The sequence below is a fragment of the Nerophis lumbriciformis genome, linkage group LG13 (genome assembly GCF_033978685.3).
Source record: "Nerophis lumbriciformis linkage group LG13, RoL_Nlum_v2.1, whole genome shotgun sequence".
NCBI lineage: Eukaryota > Metazoa > Chordata > Actinopteri > Syngnathiformes > Syngnathidae > Nerophis > Nerophis lumbriciformis.
The window spans coordinates 32,685,421-32,709,221 of NC_084560.2; the positions used below are offsets into that span (position 1 = coordinate 32,685,421).

The following is a 23,801-nucleotide window of genomic DNA, read 5'->3' on the forward strand; positions in this document are numbered from 1 at the left end:
CAGAGTGTGGCGTGGATGAACTTGACCGGCCTGACCTGAACCCGATAGAACACCTTTTGGGATGAATTAGAACGGAGACTGAGAGCCAGGCCTTTTCGACCAACATCAGTGTGTGACCTCACCAATGCGCTTTTGGAAGAACACACACAAACTCCGCAACCTTGTGGACAGCCTTCCCAGAAGAGTTGAAGCTGTAATAGCTGCAAAAGGTGGACCGACATCATCATACTTGCCAACCCTCCCGAATTTTCCGGGGGAATCCCGAATTTCAGTGCCTCTCCCGAAAATCTCCCGGGACAACCATTCTCCCGAATTTCTCCCGATTTCCAGCCGGACTTAAGGCACGCCCCCTTCAGGTCCGTGCGGACCTGAGTGAGGACAGCCTGTCGTCACGTCCGCTTGACCAACCAAAAAGTAACCACAGAACACTATACCGTATAGTGTTCTGTGGTTACTTTTTGGTTGGCCAACGGTTTACGTTGTATTGTGCACCCTGACGGCAAGTGTGGGAGTCGGTTCTGAAGTATGAAGTAAAGGGACGTAACTTCGTCACCTCGCCTGGTTATTGACTCCAACCCAGAATATTACACTGCCCATACCTATGCTCCTTCAAAGGCTGTGCTGCTGGCTGCAAAGCATTGCACTTTCAAATACAACAATGAGTAGAGAGGAGTGTTTTGTGTGTATATGTGTGAATAAATGAACACTGAAATTCAAGTATTTATTTTATTTATATGTATAAATAAAATATAAGAAATACTTACATTTCAGTGAATTCTAGCTATACATATACTCCTCCCCCCTTAACCCCACCAACCCCGACCCCGCCCACCTCAACCACCCCCCCTGTACAAGTACTGTGGAATCCTTAGAGAATAATTCTATGACATCATCAATCAAAACTCAGCTTTGTCTTTGAACTTCATTGGACTCTCAGCCACCATGGGGAAGACTAAAGAGCTAAAGGACTAACCAAAGTGTTGAATCAGATGTTATACCTGCTGCACAAGTATAGTAGAATCCTGAGAGATTGCTTCTCCGGCGGCGTCAATCACAACTCATCTTAATTATTGAACCTCAATAGGCTGTCCGTCACAATGGGCAAGACCAAAGTTCTAAATTACTAGCCAAAATGTTAAAGTGCCTCAGTGAAAAGATGGTGGACCTGCACAGCACCGTAAAATTATCATAGAATACTTCTGACAGTGTGAATCAAAACTCAGCTTTGTTATTGAACCTCATTAGACTCTCCACCACCACGGACAACACCAAAGAGCCAAAGGACTAACCAAAGTGTCAAAAGACCTCAGGGATAAGATTTTAGACTTGCACAAGTAAAAGCCTTTGAGAATATTTCTCTGACGGCGTAAATCAAATCTCAGCTTCATCATTTAAATTCTTTAGACTTTCCACCACCATGGGGAAGACCAAAGAACCAAAGGAGGAACCAAAGTGTTAAGGGACCTCAGGGACACAATTGTTCCGGCACGTAGGATTCTTAACCGTGTCAATCAAAACTCACCTTTATTAAGAGCCCAATTGGACTGTACATCTCCATGAGAAAGACCAAAGAGCTAAATAACTAAACAAAGTGTCAAAAGACCAAAGAGCTAAAGGACTAAAAGTGTCAAAAGACCTCATAGACAGGTTTTTAGACCTGCACAAGTGTCGTAGAATCCTTAAAGAATACTTCTCTTGACAGTGACAATCAATTCTCAGCTTTATTATTTAACTTCATTGGACTTTCCATCACCATGGGCAAGGCCAAAGAGCCAAAGGACTAAACAAAGTGTCAGAGGACCTCAGGATTCTTACCGAACAACTCTCGGACAGTGTCAATCAAATCTTAGCTTTAATAATTAACCTCATTAGACTCTACACCCCAATGTGAAAGACCACATTTCTAGCTAAAGTGTTAAAAGACCTCAGGGACAAAATGGTAGACCTTTACAGGTACGGTAAGATTCTCAGCAAACATCTCTTTGATAGTGTCAATCAAAACTCAGCTTTTTATTAAACCTTATGACACTGCACACCTCCATGGGCAAGACCAAAGAGCCAAAGGGAAAGACCAAAAGGCCAAATAACTAGCCAATGTGTCAAAGGACCTTAGCGACAATATTCTAACCCTGGCCAGCTGCAATAGAATCCCTCAGAGAATACCTTTCTGACTGTGTCAATTAAAACTCAGCTTTATTAATAATGAACTTAAAACTGTACACCTCAATGGGAGAGACCAAATAGCTAAATGACTAGCTGAAGGGGTAAAAAAAAAACAACCAAGGACAAGATGGTAGACCTGTACAGGTACTGCAAGATTCTAAGCAAATACCAATTTGACAGTGTCAATCAAAACTCAGCTTTTTTTAATAAACCACATGAGACTGCACACTTCCGTGGGCAAGACCAAAGAGCAAGATCAAAAAGCCAAATAACGAGCCAATGTGTCAAAGGACCTTATCAACAATATTCTAACCCTGACCAGCTGCCGTAGAATCCCTTAGAGAATAACTCCCTGACAGTGTCGGTCAAAACTCAGCTTTATTAATGAACCTCAGACTCTACACCTCAACGGGAGAGACCAAAAAGCTAAATGACTAGCTAAAGTGTTAAAGGGCCTAAAGGACAAGGTGGTAAGGCCTGTATGATTACTGTAAGATTCTCAGCAAATACCTCTTTGACAGTGTCCATCAGAATGCAGCGTTTTTTAATAAACCATATGAGACTGCACACTTAAATGGGCAAGACCAAAGAGCAAGACCAAAAAAGCCAAATTACTAGCCAATCTGTCAAATGACCTCAGCAACAATACTTTACCCTGACTAAATGTCGTAGAATCCCCTTAGAGAATAACTCACTGACAGTGTCGGTCAAAACTCAGCTTTATTAATGAACCTCAGACTCTACACCTCAATGGGAGAGACCAAAGAGCTACATGACTAGCTAAAGTGTTAAAGGGCTTCAGGAACAAGGTGGTAGGCCTGTATGATTACTGCAAGATTCTCAGCGAATACCTCTCCGACAGTGTCAATCAGAACGCAGCTTTTTTTAATAAACCACATGAAACTGCACACTTACATGGGCAAGACCAAAGAGCAAGACCAAAAAAGCCAAATTACTAGCCAATCTGTCAAAGGACCTCAGCAACAATACTTTACCCCTGACCAAATGTCGTAGAATCCCCTTAGAGAATAACTCCCTGACAGTGTTGGTCAAAACTCAGCTTTATTAATGAACCTCAGACTCTACACCTCAATGGGAGAGACCAAAGAGCTATTGACTAGCTAAAGTGTTAAAGGGCCTAAAGGACAAGGTGGTAAGGCCTGTATGATTACTGTAAGATTCTCAGCAAATACCTCTTTGACAGTGTCCATCAGAACGCAGCTTTTTTTAATAAACCACATGAAACTGCACACTTACATGGGCAAGACCAAAGAGCAAGACCAAAAAAGCCAAATAACTAGCCAATGTGTCAAAGAACCTCAGCAACAATACTTTACCCCTGACCAAAAAAGCCAAATTACTAGCCAATCTATCAAAGGACCTCAGCAACAATACTTTACCCCTGACCAAATGTTGTAGAATCCCCTTAGAGAATAACTCTCTGACAGTGTCAATCAAAACTCAGCTTTATTAATGAACCTCACTGGCTTGTGTAGGTAAGGCAAGGCAATTGTATTTAAAGAGCACAAATTTTACACAAGACAATTAAGGTGCTTTACAGAAAATTTAATTAAGGAAAAATAATAATTTATAAAAAAACAATCTTAATTGAAATCAATCAGATGCTATAGATAAACACTTTCAGTTGTCATATGCACAATTAAATAAACGCGTACCTAATGTTGTGGCCCTTGAGCGCAGTCTCAGTGGCTATCAAGACACATATTAATAGAAAAAGCACAACGGTGTAGTAGTAACTTATTAACCTTTTCTGCGGAGAACATCCCTTAATAAGAGCTCTTTGCAGCTCTTCATTTCACCGAGTTTTTAATAAACTGGGTTAAAGGCCTCTTAAGGACCCAGAGAGGCTTGAAGTGCGCTCACTTAGTGTGACTGCGTGGGGGAGTGGAATATGTGTTTGTGCCTTGATTGATGTTCCAGCCCGTAACCCCCCCCACACTTCCATCGCCGTCTTCTGGATCAAACCAGTTCGACTTGATATTAAATTTCCCCGCAGAATGTCTCTTCTGACAACAACAATGTTGAGTTTGGAATCGGCAGCATACTGTAATTCTGTTGTAAAATAAAAAAGTGCCCTGCGGGTCCCGCGTTTGTTAGCGTGCCGTGAAATCCGCAGGGATTTTCAACTTGCCAGACAGAACATTCTGAGAGATTTTCCTCTGAGCTGAAATCAATTGTCTTTTTGTCAGAGTGTAAGCTGTTGAGTCGCACTTGTGACCCAAACGTTCCCTCCTAAAACGCTCCTCTCAGGCATGGATGTCTCGTCTCCTTTCCGGTGGGTTCCATCGAGTTCCCGCGACAAAGGCACAGTCAGAGTATGCAAATATGCCGCACAGGAAAATGCACTTTTCACTTGAATGAAAGAAATAATCATCCAATTGCTGGCCCTGTTTTACATTGTTAAGTGTAAAAAGAAGATAAGCACAAAACTCTACCTTAAGTTTGCGTATGCCAGCACTTGGCGAACTATTGTTTTGTCGCATTGCAAACATGCTTCACATTTCTAATTTTTCTAGCATTATTAAGTGTTAGTCACGTGGAAAAAGAAGTAAAAAAAATCAGCCACAGAAAAAAATAAAATACTACGTTCACTTCCATGTGAGAGTTTTAGTCACAGCTGTGCTTTACATACAGCACGTGTCAAACTCAAGGCCCCGGGGGCCAGATATGACCAACCACATCATTTAAAGTGGCACGCCACTTCTTTTAAAGTGGCCCGTCACAGCAATAATAAGGTCTGTCCTCTTATTAATGTAGTCTGCCACATCATTTATTCTCATTAAGGTGGCAAGCCGCATCATTATAGGTGGTCCGTCACATCATTTAAGTGGCCTACCATGTCATTTAATTTGGTCTACCATCTTATTTAATGTGGCTTGCGATGTCATTTATTGTAGTCTGCAGCATCATTTAATGTGGTTCTTGACATCATTAATGTGGTCCTTAACATCATTAATGTGGTCCTTAACATCATTAATGTGGTCCTTAACATCATTAATGTGGTCCTTAACATCATTAATGTGGTCCTTAACATCATTAATGTGGTCCTTCACATCATTTAATGTGGTCCTTCACATCATTTAATGTGGTCCTTCACATCATTAATGTGGTTCTTGACATCATTAATGTGGTCCTTGACATCATTTAATGTGGTCCTTAACATCATTAATGTGGTCCTTGACATCAATTATTGTGGCCTGCCATGTCATTTAATGTAGTCTGTCACATCATTTAATGTGGTCCTTCACATCATTTAACGTGGTCCTTCACATCATTTAATGTGGTCCTTCACATCATTTAATGTGGTCCTTGACATCATTTAATGTGGTCCTTCACATCACTAATGTGGTCCTTAACATCATTTAATGTGGTCCTTCACATCATTTAACATGGTCCTTCACATCATTTAATTTGGTCCCTTGCATCATTTGTGGTTGCCTGCCATCCTTTCCAGTGGCCTACCATGTCATTTAATGTAGTCTGTCACATCATTTAATGTGGTCCTTGACATCATTTAATGTGGTCCTTCACATCATTTAATGTGGTCCTTGACATCATTTAATGTGGTCCTTCACATCATTTAATTTGGTCCCTTGCATCATTTGAGGTTGCCTGCCATCATTTCCAGTGGGTTACCATGTCATTTAATGTAGTCTGCCTCATCATTTAATGTGGTCCGTCACGTCATTTAAGTGGCCCACCATGTAATTTACGTGGCCCATCACGTCCTTAAATCTGGTCCATCACATAATTTAACGTGGTTCGCCATGTCATTTACGTGGCCTACAATGTCAATTAATGAGGCCTGCCATGTCATTTAATGTAGTCTGTCGCATCATTTAATGTGGTCCTTCACATCATTTAATGTGGTCCCTTGCATCATTTGAGGTGGCCTGCCATCATTTCCAGTGGCTTACCATATCATTTAATGTAGTCTGCCTCATCATTTAATGTGGTCCGTCACGTCATTTAAGTGGCCCGCCATGTAATTTAAAATGACCTACAATGTCATTTAAGGAGGCCTGTCGTGTCATTTAATGTACCCTGCAACATCATTTAATGTGGTTCTTCACATCATTTAATTTAGTCCCTTGCATCATTTGAAGTGGCCTGCCATCATTTAAAGTGGACTACCATGTCATTTAATGTAGTCTGCCTCATCATTTAATGTGGTCCGTCACATCATTTATGTGGCCCACCATGTAATTTACGTGGCCCGTCACGTCCTTCAATCTGGTCCATCACATCATTTAACGTGGTTCGCCATGTCATTTATGTGGCCTACCATGTCATTTTACGAGGCTTACCATGTAATTTAATGTAGTCTGCAACATCATTTAATGTGGTCCTTCACATCATTTAATTTGGTCCCTTGCATCATTTAACTTGGCCTGCCATCATTTATAGTGGTCTACCATGTCATTAAATGTAGTCTGCCTCATCATTTAATGTGGTCAGTCACGTCATTTATGTGGTCCGTCACGTCATTTAAGTGGCCCACCATGTAATTTATGTGGTCCATCACGTCATTTAAGTGGCCCACCATGTAATTTATGTGGGCCGTCACGTCCTTCAATCTGGTCCATCGCCTCTTTTAAAGTGACTCGCCATGAAATTTCATGTGGCTTACCATGTCATTTAATGTAATCATTCACATCATTTAATGTGGCCCTTGCATCATTTGATGTGGCCTGCCATCATTTATTGTGTTCATTTATTTAGTCTGCCTCATCATTTAATGTGGTCAGTCACGTCATTATGTGGTCTGTCACGTTATTTAAGTGGCCCACCATGTAATTTATGTGGTCCGTCACGTCATTTAAGTGGCCCACCATGTAATTTACGTGGGCTGTCACGTCCTTCAATCTGGTCCATCGCCTCTTTTAAAGTGGCCTACCATGTCATTTAATGTAGTCTGCCGCATCATTTGATGTCATTTGATGTAGTCAATCACATCATTTAATTTGGCCCCTTGCATCATTTGATGTGGCCTGCCATCATTTATTTGTGGCCTACCTCATCATTTAATGTGGTCAGTCACGTCATTTATGTGGTCCGTCACGTCATTTAAGTGGCCCACCATGTAATTTATGTGGCCCGTCACGTCCTTCAATCTGGTCCAGCATGTCATTTAATGTGGCTCGCCATATCATTTCATGTGGTCTGCCACTTGATTTAAATCGGTTCGCCAAGTCGACATCATTTAACTTGGTCCGTCACATCATTTATTGTGGTCTGTCTAGTCATTAAAGTGGCCCGCCAAATCCTTCAATGTAGTCTACAACATGATGACACCCCTGACATACAGTAGAGATGGGTACCTTTCACATGTGAACCGACACGGTACCAATAATCCGTATCAGTATTCAATAGTACTTTTATGTGTGGTAATAATTGTTCATTTGTTTAAATATCAATAAAATCAATGTTTACATGCATTTAACAGTGAGGTGATAAGAATAACTGCTGTCCAGTTGTTATATCTTCTTTTCCTTAACATTTGAGTCTCATATGCAAGTGTACGTTCATTGCAATTGTCCTAAATGTGTTTCTGTAGTCAGGAAGTAGTCTTTGCCATTAAGTTGAATGTGCCAACTAAGTATTTTCTTTCGTGGAGATCTGCAAAATGTATGTACTACAGTAGGGAAGGTATTCAGATGGCCCAAATCCTGGGTGGGTCTTGCGTGAGAGGAAGGATTATTAATTTTGCAACACAGTCTGCTGCAAATGATGGAAAGCGCCACTCTGCAACTGACGCGGTGGTCAAAGTTGGAATTGCTACAAAACACATTTTACTATATTCAACTGTCAGAATAATTATGTATATATTATCACACAACTCTTATGCTTAAGGGCCGTTGCTATAGTTATTATCAATTGTGCTGAAGTGGTATTTTTCTTTCTCTGTGCAAAGCTGGCAATCCAAAAGATTGCAAGCCAGTTTCGTATCAGTGTTTGTTTCCAGAATCGGCCTGCTGACTGCCAAGGCCGAACATCGAGTACCGTGACGCAGACAGAGCAGAGGCAAGGCGATATCACGACTGTCAGCACATTTGTATAATCACATATTGTGTCTAACTGGAAAAGTCGAGATTACCCCCTTCCCTCAGCCACAGCTCCAGTGATGTAACCAGGGGCCTCCCAAATAAATAGAGGAAGCACGTGGGCTAGACTTTTAGAACGTAGTTTGGATCTGTAACTAGAGTACAGCCCAAAACACGTCTCTCCTCAATTGAGCAAAATTGAACTCTGTCTCTGCATGATTCCTTGCTTCTCGTCTGTTTAATAGATGTCATCAGTGTTTGAACCTGACATCAACACTCTACCGGCGTCTGGAATTGTAACATGTATCTTAGTTGTATTTATGATTTTCAAATTCCAGGGGCGTTGAAATTGTCATGTAAAATCTTCAATGCTAATCAGTAGCATGTATATGACATATCCAATGTAAATTAGCATGGAGTTAGCTTGAAAATCGGAGTCTTAATTTCGAGCGCTTTCTACCAGGCATGCTTGCTTTGTTGACGTTGACATTTTCAACGTTACCCGGCGGCTTGTTTGCCCGCCAAGTACTTGAGCCGTCACGTGAAACAAAGTTATCCAAATATGGTAACGTTTGATTTTACATCACTCGGTATCAGTAGTACTGACAGAATTCGGCCGTGTGCATTTTAGTTTTTCAACATGCTTAACTGTCAAAAGTGAAAAAAGCAGTTACCCTCCTCCCAAAACTTGTAGCGTGAATAGAATAAACATTATTGTCATTGCATTTTAAAAGTACACTGGTATTTCATTTTCAATATAAAAAAATAAGTTGATCCCAGGCTAAGCTCCTGGGGGGACTCAGTTTGGGGCCAGAAAAAAAACTTGTAGTCACAAAATGCATATATAAACACGTGTTACGGCACAGGAGACCTGCAACAGGAGTGGTAGGGGGTGGGGTGGGGTGGGGGGTCCGGGTTGAAGCTGCCGCCATCTGGCGCTGCAAATAAAATAAAACCCTAAAAATCACTTTCCCTTGACTTTGAAGGAAAACAATTGAGTGTTGCAGCCGGTTGCATTTCACTCTTGACCATGTTTAAGTCTGTTAAGTGTAAAAAGAAGTTAACCACCGCACACTGTAAAACGATAAAACAGTCCATATTAACGTTCTTAACTGGGAAAAACGCATAATAATGGAGCTTTTTAACCTTCTTAACTGTCATATGTGTGAAAAGAAGTTAACTAATTTAGTGAAGAGTTTTAGTGAAGTGTAAAATTAAATAAACCACTGGAAAAGGTTTCAAACAAATTATACCTTTTTAGTTAGAATGGAGGTATTGAAGTCTTTGAACATACAGTCACGATCAAAAGTTTACATACACTTGTAAAGAACATAATGTCATGGCTGTCTTGAGTTTCCAATAATTTCTACAACTCTTATTTTTTATGACAGAGTGATTGGAGCACATAATGCTTGTTGGTTAGATAAATGCGTTAAAATGTAATATTGGAAATTATCAGTATTGTTTTTTTTATTATCGGTATTGTTTTTTTTTTTATTGTTTTTTTATTAAATCAACATAAAAAACACAAGATACACTTACAATTAGTGCACCAACCCAAAAAACCTCCCTCCCCCATTCACACTCATTCACACAAAAGGGTTGTTTCTTTCTGTTATTAATATTCTGGTTCCTACATTATATATCAATATATATCAATACAGTCTGCAAGGGATACAGTCCGTAAGCACACATGATTGTGCGTGCTGCTGGTCCACTAATAGTACTAACCTTTAACAGTTAATTTTACTCATTTTCATTCATTACTAGTTTCTATGTAACTGTTTTTATATTGTTTTACTTTCTTTTTTTATTCAAGAAAATGTTTTTAATTTATTTATCTTATTTATTTATTTATTTTTTTAAGTACCTTATCTTCACCATACCTGGTTGTCCAAATTAGGCATAATAATGTGTTAATTCCACGACTGTATGTATCGGTTGATATCGGTATCGGTAATTAAAGAGTTGGACAATATCGGAATATCGGCAAAAAGCCATTATCAGACATCCATATTGTTGGTCACAAAAAACATTCATGAAGTTTGGTTCTTTTATGAATTTATTATGAGTCTACTGAAAATGTGAGCAAATCTGCTGGGTCAAAAGTATACAAACAGCAATGTTAATATTTGCTTACATGTCCCTTGGCAAGTTTCACTGCAATAAGGCGCTTTTGGTAGCCATCCACAAGCTTCTGGTTGAATTTTTGACCACTCCTCTTGACAAAATTGGTGCATTTCAGCTAGATGTGTTGGTTTTCTGACATGGACTTGTTTCTTCAGCATTGTCCACACATTTAAGTCAGGACTTTGGGAAGACCATTCTAAAACCTTAATTCTTTTTTCATCTGACCGCATAACTTTCCTCCAGAATGTCTTAGCTTTATCCATGTGATGTCAGATGAAACAAAAATTGAGCTGTTTCACCACAATACCCAGCAATATGTTTGGAGGAGAAAAGGTGAGGCCTTTAATCCCAGGAACACCACACCTACCGTCAAGCATGGTGGTGGTAGTATTATGCTCTGGGCCTGTTTTGCTGCCAATGGAACTGGTGCTTTACAGAGAGTAAATGGGACAATGAAAAAGGAGGAATTCTTCAGGCCAACCTAAAATCATCAGCCCGGAGGTTGGGTCTTGGGCAGAGTTGGGTGTTCCAACAGGACAATGACCCCAAACACACGTCAAAAGTGATAAAAGAATTGCTAAATCAGGCTAGAATGAAGGTTTCAGAATGGCCTTCCCAAATTCCTGACTTAAACGTGTGGACAATGCTAAAGAAACAAGTCCATGTCAGAAGACCAACACATTTAGCTGAACTGCATCAATTTAGTCAAGAGGAGTGGTCAAAAATTCAAGCAGAAGCTTGTGGATGGCTACCAAAAGCGCCTTATTGCAGTGAAACTTGCCAAGGGACATGTAAGCAAATATTAACATTGCTGTATGTATACTTTTGACCCAGCAGATTTGCTCACATTTTCAGTAGACCCATAATAAATTCATAAAAGAACCAAACTTCATGAATGTGTTTTTGTGACCAACAAGCATGTGCTCCAATCACTCTATCACAAAAAAATGAAGAGTTGTAGAAATGATTGGAAACTCAAGACAGCCATGACATTATGTTCTTTACAAGTGTATGTCAACTTTTGATTGTGACTGTAGTATACAAGTGTGAAAAGAAGTTAAACAACACCAAAAATTGTTCCATCATCTAAGAAAAAATGAGAAATGCAGGCTGAAATAAGCAGGAAAAAGTGTAACTGTACATATGGATCGACCCTTAGCCCCCGCCACACTATCTTACCGTAGGACGCAGGAGTAGAGGCCCACGTCCTGGAGGTCGGCGGGTCGGAACCAGATGGCGTCCTCCTCCTTGCTCATGCGCACGCCGTCGAAGGAGATGGGCTCCTCGAAGTCGCTGTGGCCCAGGCCCGAGCTGCGGTACCACATGAGGCTGAGGCCCACGCTCTGAGCCTGGCTGTAGTTGGCCCGGATGTAGCCGTAGAACAGGGCGCATTTTAGCCGCACCGGCTCGCCCTGCAGCACCTGGTACTTCAGGTAGTCCACCGACCAGTCCGTGCAGCCGTCCACTGGTGGAGCAAACAACACAAAGGACTTCATCAGCACGTTCACTGCCACGGAACACGGTTTGCACTTTGCATCATGAGCCATCATAAAGGCGGCAGTCGAATGTAAAAGTATGTTTTGTTTATCGCTATATTAGTCTATTTATACCTGCATTGTCCCTTCCATCCTTACACTTTCCATCATTGTAACTGAGCTACTGTGTTGAACAATTTCCCTTGTGGATCATTAAAGTTTGTCTAAGTCTACGTCTATGTTAACCACGTCAAAATATACAAAATGTTATTTTGCTGGTGTGCTTTTATTTTGAAGGCCTCAGTTTACCGACCACAATGTTGCTCGAGTATTGACGAGTGGACAGGAGGCTGTGCTACTCTGGCAAAATGAGGATTTTTGTTTTTGTTTTTCATAAAAGCTAAAACACGGAGAGAAAAGGGTGGATCTAATCATCTGTGTCGCCAGGAAACAAATTAAAAATACCTGAGTTTCCCAAAAAAACCCAAAAAAAACGAGGTTTGTCAATTATACACTGCAAATAATTTTCCACCTATTTTTCAACATTTGCCTGATTTTAAGGGTTATTTACTTACTTTCAGTCATTTAATTATAATCATCATAATCTTAATTTTAGCATGAATATTTTGTCTATTCTAGTTTAAAAATGTTAAAATTGAGAAAATAACTATCTAAACGTTTCCCCCACATAGATAATCGAGTTTAAAGGTACTGCAAAATCCCAAAACAGAAACCTTGTTCTCTCTTTTACAAAAAATAAGTCAAACAGGAAATATTACATGACATTTTTGGATTTATATATTTTTTTTCATAAAAGCTAAAACACAGAGAGAAAAGGATGGATCTAATAATCTATGTCGCCAGGAAACAAATTCAAAATACCTGAGTTTCCCCCCAAAAAAACAAAAAAAAACAAGGTTTGTCAATTATACACTGAAAATTATTTTCCACTTAGCAATATTAAAAATTTTATTTTTCGACATTTCCCTAATTTTAAGGGTTATTTACTGTACTTACTTTCAGTCATTTAATTATAGACATCATAATCTTAATTTTAGCATGAATATTTTGTCTATTCTAGTTTAAAAATGTTAAAATTGAGAAAATAACTATTTAAACAACATGTGTTGGTTTCCCCCACATAGATAATCGAGTTTAAAGGTACTGCAAAATCCCAAAACAGAAACATTGTTCTCTCTTTTAGAAAAAATAAGTTAAACGGGAAATATTACATGGCATTTTTGGATTTTTTTTTTTTTTTTTCATAAAAGCTAAAACACGGAGAGAAAAGGATGGATCTAATAATCTATGTCGCCAGGAAACAAATTCGAAATACCTGAGTTTCCCAAAAAAAACAAGAGGTTTGTCAATTATACACTGCAAATTATTTTCCACCTAGCAATATTTAAAATGTTATATTTTGACATTTCCCTAATTTTAAGGGTTATTTATTTACTTTCAGTCATTTAATTATAGACATCATAATCTTAATTTTAGCATGAATATTTTGTCTATTCTAGTTTAAAAATGTAAAAATTGAAAAAATAACTATTTAAACAAGATATGATGGTTTCCCCCACATAGATAATCGAGTTTAAAGGTACTGCAAAATCCCAAAACAGAAACCTTGTTCTCTCTTTTACAAAAAATAAGTTAACCAGGAAATATTACATGGCATTTTTGGATTTTATTTTATTTTATTCAAAAAAGCTATAACACAGAGAGAAAAGGATGGATCTAAAGCAAATTCAAAATACCTAAGTTTCCCCCAAAAAAACAAAAAAAACAAGGTTTGTCAATTATACATTGCAAATTATTTTCCACTTGCCAAGATTAAAATGTTATTTTTCAACATTTCCCTAATTTTAAGGGTTATTTACTTACTTTCAGTCATATAGTTATAGACATCATAATCTTAATTGTATCATCAATATTTTGTCTATTCTAGTTTAAAAATGTTAAAATTGAGAAAATAACTATTTAAACAACATATGTTGGTTTCCCCCAAATAGATAATCGAGTTTAAAGGTACTGCAAAATCCCAAAACAGAAATCTTGTTCTCTCTTTTACACAAATAAGTTAAACAGGAAATATTACATGGCATTTTTGGATTTATTTAAATTTTTTCATAAAAGCTAAAACAAATTCAAAATACCTGAGTTTCCCAAAAAAAACAAAAAAAAACTGAGAGGTTTGTCAATTATACACTGCAAATTATTTTCCACTTATTTTTCAACATTTCCCTAATTTTAAGGGTTATTTACTTACTTTCAGTCATTTAATTATAGACATCATAATCTAAATTTTAGCATGAATATTTTGTCTATTCTAGTTTAAAAATATTAAAATTGAGAAAATAACTATTTAAACAAGATATGTTGGTCTCCCCCAAATAGATACCGTATTTTTCGGACTATAAGTCGCAGTTTTTTTCATAGTTTGGCCGGGCTCCAGTGCGATTTATATATGTTTTTTTCCTTCTTTATTATGCATTTTCGGCAGGTGCGACTTATACTCCGGTGCGACTTATACTCCGAAAAATGCGGTAATCGAGTTTAAAGGTACTGCAAAATCCCAAAACAGAAACCTTGTTCTCTCTTTTACAAAAAATAAGTCAAACAAGAAATATTACATGGCATTTTTGGATTTATATATTTTTTTTCATAAAAGCTAAAACACAGAGAGAAAAGGATGTATCTAATAATCTATGTCGCCGGGAAACAAATTCAAAATACCTGAGTTTCCCCCCAAAAAAACAAAAAAAACAAGAGGTTTGTCAATTATACACTGCAAGTTATTTTCCACTTGCCAAGATTTGAAATGTTATTTTTCAACATTTCCCTAATTTTAAGGGTTATTTACTTACTTTCAGTCATTTAATTATAATCATCATAATCTTAATTTAAGCATGAATATTTTGTCTATTCTAGTTTAAAAATGTTAAAATTTAAACAAGATATGTTGGTTTCCCCCACATAAATAATCAAGTTTAAAGGTACTGCAAAATCCCAAAACAGAAACATTGTTCTCTCTTTTACAAAAAAAGGCAAACAAGAAATATTACATGGCATTTTTGGATTTATATATTTTTTTTCATAAAAGCTAAAACACAGAGAGAAAAGGATGGATCTAATAATCTATGTCGCCAGGAAACAAATTCAAAATACCTGAGTTTCCCCCCCAAAAAACAAAAAAAACAAGGTTTGTCAATTATACAGTGCAAATTATTTTCCACTTAGCAATATTTAAAATGTTATTTTTCGACATTTCCCTAATTTTAAGGGTTATTTACTTACTTTCAGTCATTTAATTAGACATCATAATCTTAATTTTAGCATGAATATTTTGTCTATTCTGGTTTAAAAATGTTAAAATTGAGAAAATAACTATATAAACAAAATATGTTGGTTTCCCCCAAATAGATAATCGAGTTTAAAGGTACTGCAAAATCCCAAAACAGAAACCTTGTTCTCTCTTTTACAAAAAATAAGTCAAACAATAAATATTACATGGCATTTTTGGATTTTATTTTATTTTTTTCAAAAAAGCTAAAACACGGAGAGAAAAGGATGGATCTAAAGCAAATTCAAAATACCCGAGTTCCCCCCAAAAAAACAAAAAAAAACAAGGTTTATCAATTATACACTGCAAATTATTTTCCACTTGCCAAGATTTAAAATGTTATTTTTCAACATTTCCCTAATTTTAAGGGTTATTTACTTACTTTCAGTCATTTAATTATAAACATCATAATCTTAATTTTGGCATGGATATTTTGTCTATTCTAGTTTAAAAATGTTAAAATTGAGAAAATAACTATCTAAACAAGATATGTTGGTTTCCCCCAAATAGATAATCGAGTTTAAAGGTACTGCAAAATCCCAAAACAGAAACCTTGTTCTCTCTTTTACAAAAAATAAGGAAATATTACATGGCATTTTTGGATTTTAATTTTTTTTCTTCATAAAACTAAAACACGGAGAGAAAAGGATGGATCTAAATCAAATTCAAAATACCTGAGTTTCCCAAAAAAACAAAAAAAAAAACCGAGAAGTTTGTCAATTATACACTGCAAATTATTTTCCACTTGCCAAGATTAAAAATGTTATTCTTCGACATTTCCCTAATTTTAAGGGTCATTTACTTATTTTCAGTCATTTAATAGACATCATGATTTAAGTTAAAGTGATTGTCACACACACTAGGGGTGGCAAAATTATCTGCATTTGACCTATCACCCTTGATCACCCCCTGGTAGATGAGGGGAGCAGTGAGCAGCAGCGGTGGCCACGCCCGGGAATAATTTTTGGTGATTAAACCCCCAATTCCAGTGTCAAGCATGGAGGGAATCTTAACTTTAGCATCCTTATTTTGTCTATTCTAGTTAAAATTGAGAAAATAACTATTTAAACAAGATATGCTGGTTTCCCCCACATAGATAATCGAGTTTAAAGGTATCGCAAAATCCCAAGCATGCTTAATTAAAAAATTGCAAGGTGAATACTGCTTTTTTTCCCCGAATAAAATACTTATTTCTATCCTAAAAGTCCTGCTAATTTCTAGATATACAAATCTTATCAAGTAAAATGGTCTAGCTAAATAGACAAATAACTTCACTAGTTTTAATATTTTTTTCCCATAAATGTAATCTTTTTATCTTATATTTTGTCAGCTCTTTTTTTGCAGTGTGATTGCATTTAAGGCGTCCCACTTACTTTTGTCATTTGGCTAAGGCGCCAAATCCCTTGTGGGTTAAGTGTGAGGGGTTGAGTCATTTTGGAATAACATGAACGGGAACTCTCTAGAAAGTTCCACAATGACATTGAAGTTGTTTTTGTACCCCACTCCCGGCCAATTATCGGTCCACGAGCTCAAAAAGGTAGGGGACCGCGCTTCTCGATGACATTTCGTGGCGAATGTCATCATATTTTGTGCTAAATTATTATCAACAAAGCTATTATCTACGACGTTTGCATGAGTGGCTCCTCCATTTGCCCTCTCTTGCAGATGTTGTGTATTCAGGGCATGTCTGTGTGTGTGTGTGTGTGTGTGTGTGTGTGTGTGTGTGGGTGCATGTGTGTGTGTGTGTGTGTGTGTGTGTGTGTGTGCGTGTGTGCCATCTTGGCCCCTGCAGACAACACTCCTGCAATATTCAAAGGCAACAACTTCTGTTGCATCTGGGAGCCGACGGTAAAATGCTCCATAAATGATGTCAGACTCTTCTATGTGCTGAGGATGCACAAAAGCACGGAAAAGAGAAGAAAAAAAAAAAAGTGCAAGGCAAGATATTTAACCAGGAAGACGCTCATAAAAAGGCAAAGCGAGGCTGCTTAACTTTCTATGAAGAGACACCCTATTGGTGCGGAAGCCCCTCGGAGTAGGCCTGGGTTTTCTACATAATGCATGCGTGCTATTTTTATGAACCAAATGGCCTAACAAGGTCAAAAAAGAATGAATACAAAACCCAAAACCAGTGAAGCTGCCACGTTATGTAATTTGTAAATAAAAACAGAATACAATGATTTGAAAATCCTTTTCAATACACTGCAAAGACAAGATATTTAATGTTCCAACTGAGAAACTTAGTTTTTTTTGCAAATAATCATTAACTTAGCTTTTTTTTACCACTTTTAACAACACTCAGTAAACGTTTGGGACATTTTTTAAGCTTTTCCGGTGAAAATCTTTCCCATTCTTGCTTGATGTACAGCTTAAGTTGTTCAACAGTCCGCGGTCTCCATTGTGGTATTTTAGGCTTCATATCGTGCCACACATGTTCAATGGGAGACAGGTCTGGACTACAGGCAGGCCGGTCTAGTACCCGCACTCTTTTACTATGAAGCCACGCTGTTGTAACAAGTGGCTTGGCATTGTCTTGCTGAAATAAGCAGGGGCGTCCATGATAACGTTGCTTGGATGGCAACATGTGTTGCTCCAAAACCTTTCAGCATTAATGGTGCCTTCACAGATGTGTAAGTTACCCATGTCTTGTGCACTAATACACCCCCATACCACCACAGATGCTGGCTTTTCAACTTTGCACCTATGACAATCCAGATAGTTATTTTCCTCTTTGTTCCGGAGGACACGACGTCCACAGTTTCCAAAAACAATTTGAAATGTGGACTTGTCAGACCCCAGAACAATTTTCCACTTTGCATAAGTCCATCTTAGATGAGCTCGGGCCCAACAAGCCGGCGTTTCTGGGTGTTGTTGATAAATGGCTTTTGCTTTGCATAGTAGTGAAGTGAAGTGAATTATATTTATATAGCACTTTTCTCTAGTGACTCAAAGCGCTTTACATAAGTTACATTTAAACCAGTGTGGGTGGCACTGGGAGCAGGTGGGTAAAGTGTCTTGCCCAAGGACACAACGGCAGTGACTAGGATGGCAGAAGCGGGGATCGAACCTGGAACCCTCAAGTTGCTGGCACGGCCGCTCTACCAACCGAGCTATACCGCCCCATAGTAGAGTTTTAACTTGCACTTTCAGATGTAGCGACGAACTGTAGTTACTGACAGTGGTTTTCTGGTGATATCCTTTACACACTGATATCGTTTTTTTTGATGCAGTACCGCCTGAGGGATCGAAGGTCACAGACATTCAATGTTGGTTTTTAGCCTTGCTGCTTAAGTGCAGTGATTTCTCCAGATTCTCTGAACCTTTTTGATGATATTACGGACCGTGGACGGTGAAATCCCAAAATTCCTTGCTGGTTGAGAAATGTTGTTCTTAAACAATTTGCTCACGCATTTGTTGACAAAGTGGTGACCCTCGCCCCATCCTTGTTTGTGAATGACTGAGCATTTCATGGAAGCTGCTTTTTTTTACCCAATCATGGCACCCACCTGTTCCCAATTAGCCTGTTCACCTGTGGGATGTTCCAAATAAGTGTTTGATGAGCATTCCTCAACTTTCTCAGTCTTTTTTGCCACTTGTGCCAGCTTTTTTGAAACATGTTGCAGGGATCAAATTCCAAATGAGCTAATATTTGCAACAAATAACAACGTTTACCAGTTTGAACATTAAGTATCTTGTCTTTGCAGTCTATTCAATTGAATATAAGTTGAAAAGGATTTGCAAATCATTGTATTTTGTTTTTATTTACGATTTACCAGGGGCGTCACTAGCTTTTAAGGACAGGGGGGGCTTTGCCCCCAGGAGATGCACAGGATGCGAGCGAATGTTATGCACGAGCACACAACTTCAAAAACGGCTAACAAAGACTTAGAAATTATTCATTGTTATTATTATTTTTTTTTTTAAATGCACGGGACGAAATGAAATGCTCCCCGGGACGACGGCTTTTAACCATATATTTTCTTTTTCTTTTTATGTATTAATTCATTTTACATTTTATATTAAATGTCTTGGTTTTTCCTCCCTCTGAAAATCCTATTAAATGTTTAACAAGCCAGCCTATAATAATACAACAGCTATTAATGTAACAATACAATAAAACAAATATATTTAATCATGTTTTTTTCATTATTTTAATGATAGTCTTCTGTTTATTACTTTATATAGATTCTATAAGAAACACAAAACTTAAAAAATAAATGATTTACAATTGCACACACAAGGTTTTGTGCAGCTTCACTCATTTTAAAGGAAGATAATGTGCTTCGTACACCTGCAGGACCGCAAGCAAGGTCGCAGAGAAAATGCGGGCTGGAATTTGAGTGATGTGGGCATTTTCTATATGAACAAGTGGAATGGATTGGATACCGACGCACGGAAGGGGCTCTCTACCTTACGCTACGAAGTGAGGGGAAACTGAGTGAACAATAACAGGTTATATGATTATTTATTTAAACTCATATTTGGGCCACTTTATAATGAATATGTCGGCAATTATTTGTAAAAACAAACAAAACAAAAACACCAAATTATTTAGGGGGGGGGGCTTAACAATATTTTAGGGGGGCTTGAGCCCCCCTAAAATAGGCCTAACAACGTCAATGCGATTTACACAACGTGCCAACTTCAATGGTTTCGGGTTTTGGACTTTATTTATTAAGGAAAATTGATTATGTACAAACCTTCAATTTATAATTTTCACCGGCAAAGGAATTGCAAATCCCTTCCAATACCCAAGCTAGCTACGGAGCGCTATCTTAGCCCACATGTGTTTCATCCGACAGGTGTACTGTTTATGTGGGAGCTTGTAAGCAGACTCTGAGCCGTTGGGGGCGATGATAAGATAAAGTCATAAGAACCCCAGACGGTGAGTGATACAGACTCTCACAGGAACAGCTATGCTGGTAATTAATACCCTTAATTATGGGGGAAGTCATGTGTGCACACATGCATGCATTCCCTATATGAATAGTTGTCGGACTAATTACGCAGGAGCTGCTAATCACCAGTGGGCTTGGCCACAAATGTGTGTGTGCCTCCATGAGGAGAATGTGATGGAAAACAGAACGCATCATCAGGGTGCAATGTGTGAATTTTTGTAGTCTAATTATCAGTCTTTATAATGAGGAGCAGGACCCCTCCAGTGTAGATACAAGCAGAAGCGCACGCACACAACCTGGGTGTGCGAGCAAGTCTCACACTTATAAACATGATGTAACAACGATAGAGGAAACAAAGATGCACACTGAAATTACTTGAAATTAGTCATTATTAAGTTATTCTTATCAGAATCAGAAATACTTTAATAATCCCCTAGGGGAAATTAAGATTTTCAGATCAATCCCATTCATACTTGCCAACCTTGAGACCTCCGATTTCGGGAGGTGGGGGTGGGGGGCGTGGTCGGGGGTGGAGCGGGGCGTGGTTGGGGGCGTGGTTAAGAGGGGAGGAGTATATTTACAGCTAGAATTCACCAAGTCAAGTATTTCATACATATACATATATATATATATATATATATATATATATATATATATATATACATATATATATATACACATCCTGAAAATAAGCAAACAAAACTGTGTTTGGATAATTGATACTTCAAACTTGCATAAATAAATTTTAAGGAATATAACATAACTTGGCTTCTGAGAGCTTCAAAATGTAATGAATAAAATGCTAAAGTTGTTGATAAACAAGCAATTATTTTAATAATTAAATATGGTCATTTTAAATGAATTATGATAATTTAAAATTAATTATTTCAAATATGTTTATTTTAATGTATAATTCTATGGCTGGATGTAATAAGGAGTCGGCGTGGCCTCCAGCTCCGGCTGAAAATCGGGAGATTTTCGGGAGAATATTTGTCCCGGGAGGTTATCGGGAGAGGCGCTGAATTTCGGGAGTCTCCCGGAAAATTCGGGAGGGTTGGCAAGTATGATCCCATTCAAGATCAGACAAAACATTACAGGGAGACAGAACAGGATCGCTGACGGGTCTGCCAACTTTCGGCACCCTTTACAAAAAAGGTGAGAAACAGACAAACATTACAGGGAGACAGAACAGGATTAGAGATGTCCGATAATATCGGCAGGGCCGATAAATGCTTTAAAATGTAATATCGGAAATTATCGGTACCGTTTTTTTTTTTATCGGTATCGTTTTTTTTTGGTTTATTAAATCAACATAAAAAACACAAGATACACTTACAATTAGTGCACCAACCCAAAAAACCTCCCACACCCATTTACACTCATTCACACAAAAGGGTTGTTTCTTTCTGTTATTAATATTCTGGTTCCTACATTATATATCAATATATATCAATACAGTCTGCAAGGGATACAGTCCGTAAGCACACATGATTGTGCGTGCTGCTGGTCCACTAATAGTACTAACCTTTAACAGTTAATTTTACTCATTTTCATTAATTACTAGTTTCTATGTAACTGTTTTTATATTGTTTTACTTTCTTTTTTATTAAAGAAAATGTTTATAATGTATTTATCTTATTTTATAATTTTTTTTTAAAAAGGACCTTTACTTCACCATACCTGGTTGTCCAAATTAGGCATAATAATGTGTTAATTCCACGACTGTTTATATCGGTATCGGTTGATATCGGTATCGGTAATTAAGAGGTGGACAAAATCGGAATATCGGATATCGGCAAAAAAGTCATTATCGGACATCCCTAAACAAATTCAGTCTAAGCCTGGGCTTTTGGAATTTTGGAGAGGGGGCAAACATTACAGGGGACAAACATTACAGGGAGACAGAACAGGATCGCTGATGGGTCTGCCAACATCCGGCCGAGAGAGAGAAACAAACCTCATCGCCATAGCACACATAAACATGTGTGTAAGAGGGAATCATCAAAGAACACAAAGGACATTAAAGACATTAAAAGAGCAGAGCTGATGCAACCAGCCACTTCTTTACACACAGCCACGAATGTAAAACAACAACAAAAAAAACCATATACACTGTGGTGGCCTCTGCAGTGTTGCACACCTTCGTCTGCCGGGGTGGGGGGAGCATGGCCAGAGACAGGAGCAGACCCAACAAAGCAACCAACCACCGTCGGCCGCCCACCAATTCTCGGCCAGGAGAGTTATCAAAGGATTAGTCAGAGCCTTTATGGGCCATCACTCTTTGATTGAAGTTTATAAGATCCAAAGGTCAGATTTGGAAAAGAAAAGTCTGGGAAACTGTTTCAATAATAACGATTGCATTGTGTATTCAATACAAAAGATTGAATAATTCCTCAAAGTCCAATAAAATCACTATTTAGTCCCATTGAATGTTCAGTCATTGGTCGTCCCAAAGTTCAATCATGACATGTTACACCGCTGATTGGTCTATTCCGTCACCTACTGGTAAATATAGGAGTTTCCCTTTAAATCCCTCAGAGCCTTCTTGAACAATTTCAGAATGTAGAAACTCTGTACCACGGGTGGGCAAACCTTTTGACTCAGGGGCCACATTGGCTTTTAAAATTTGACAGGCGAGTACACATCAAAGCATATCATATCTGTTGGAACTAATAGTCGGCTATTAACAGGGGCTATTTTAATCATAACACATCTATTACCTACTACCTACTCAGTGGTTAGAGTGTCCACCCTGAGATCGGTAGGTTGTGAGTTCAAACCCCGGCCGAGTCATACCAAAGACTATAAAAATGGGACCCATTACCTCCCTGCTTGGCACTCAGCATCAAGGGTTGGAATTGGGGGTTAAATCACCAAAAATGATTCCCGGGCGCGGCAACGCTGCTGCCCACTGCTCCCCTCACCTCCCAGGGGGTGAACAAGGGGATGGGTCAAATGCAGAGGACAAATTTCACCACACCTAGTGTTTGTGTGACAATCATTGGTACTTTAACTTAACTTTATTATCACCAATATCATATCAATACATCAAATAAACATAAAAATGGTATTAAAGGGTTAACACTGACATTGTTGATCACCCTTTTTTGCCTGTCTAGTATCAATTTTGTTGTGGCAAAACAGATCTTTGCTCAATTCTGTTTTAATAGTTGGCAAACCGGATTAAAGGGACCAATGTGGTTAGTCTTGATTGTTCGGTTTCATCAGTCAACAATAGGCCTGTTTCTCAGGCCCCACAGTCTTCGGTATAGAGAATCTGTCACGTCATTGTCCGCCTTCTCTCTCACTTTTCAAGCAGTCATTGGTCGGGTCTACAGTTCAAGCATTACTGGCAACACAACTGACTTAATCTTGGGTTTATTTTTAATGAGCATCTCCTTACACGGTATCTTAAAGGGGTCATATTATGATTATTTTTCTACATTTAAAGCATTTCCTTGTGGTCTACATAACACGTAATGGTGGTTATTTGGTCAAAATGTTCCCTCGATTATGTCTTACAGACCGTTTTAAAGCCGCTTTCTGACCGTCTCTTCAGGATGTGCCGTTTTGTGGGCAGTTTTATTTACGACAGAGTCTTCTCCCCGCCATATTTTTTGTAGTTTTAGCACTTCCACAGTGAGTCTACTGACTGATTAGGTTCGAACTATACACCGCTTTGTATTAGACATGGCAACAGTGCAGGATGCATGTTCATGTACGAGCC

At 38.3% G+C, this 23,801-nt stretch overlaps 1 protein-coding gene across 2 annotated transcripts in view; it reads right to left on the bottom strand.

The window, feature by feature from the left end:
* The window catches only part of il1rapl1a (interleukin 1 receptor accessory protein-like 1a), a 907,971-nt gene that overhangs the window by 348,911 nt on the left and 535,259 nt on the right, over nt 1–23,801 (bottom strand). For both annotated transcript variants that reach the window (XM_072914508.1, XM_072914507.1), the window contains exon 5: nt 11,538–11,823. In XM_072914508.1, the coding sequence (XP_072770609.1) occupies nt 11,538–11,823 (286 nt within the window). The remainder of the gene's footprint in view (nt 1–11,537; nt 11,824–23,801) is intronic.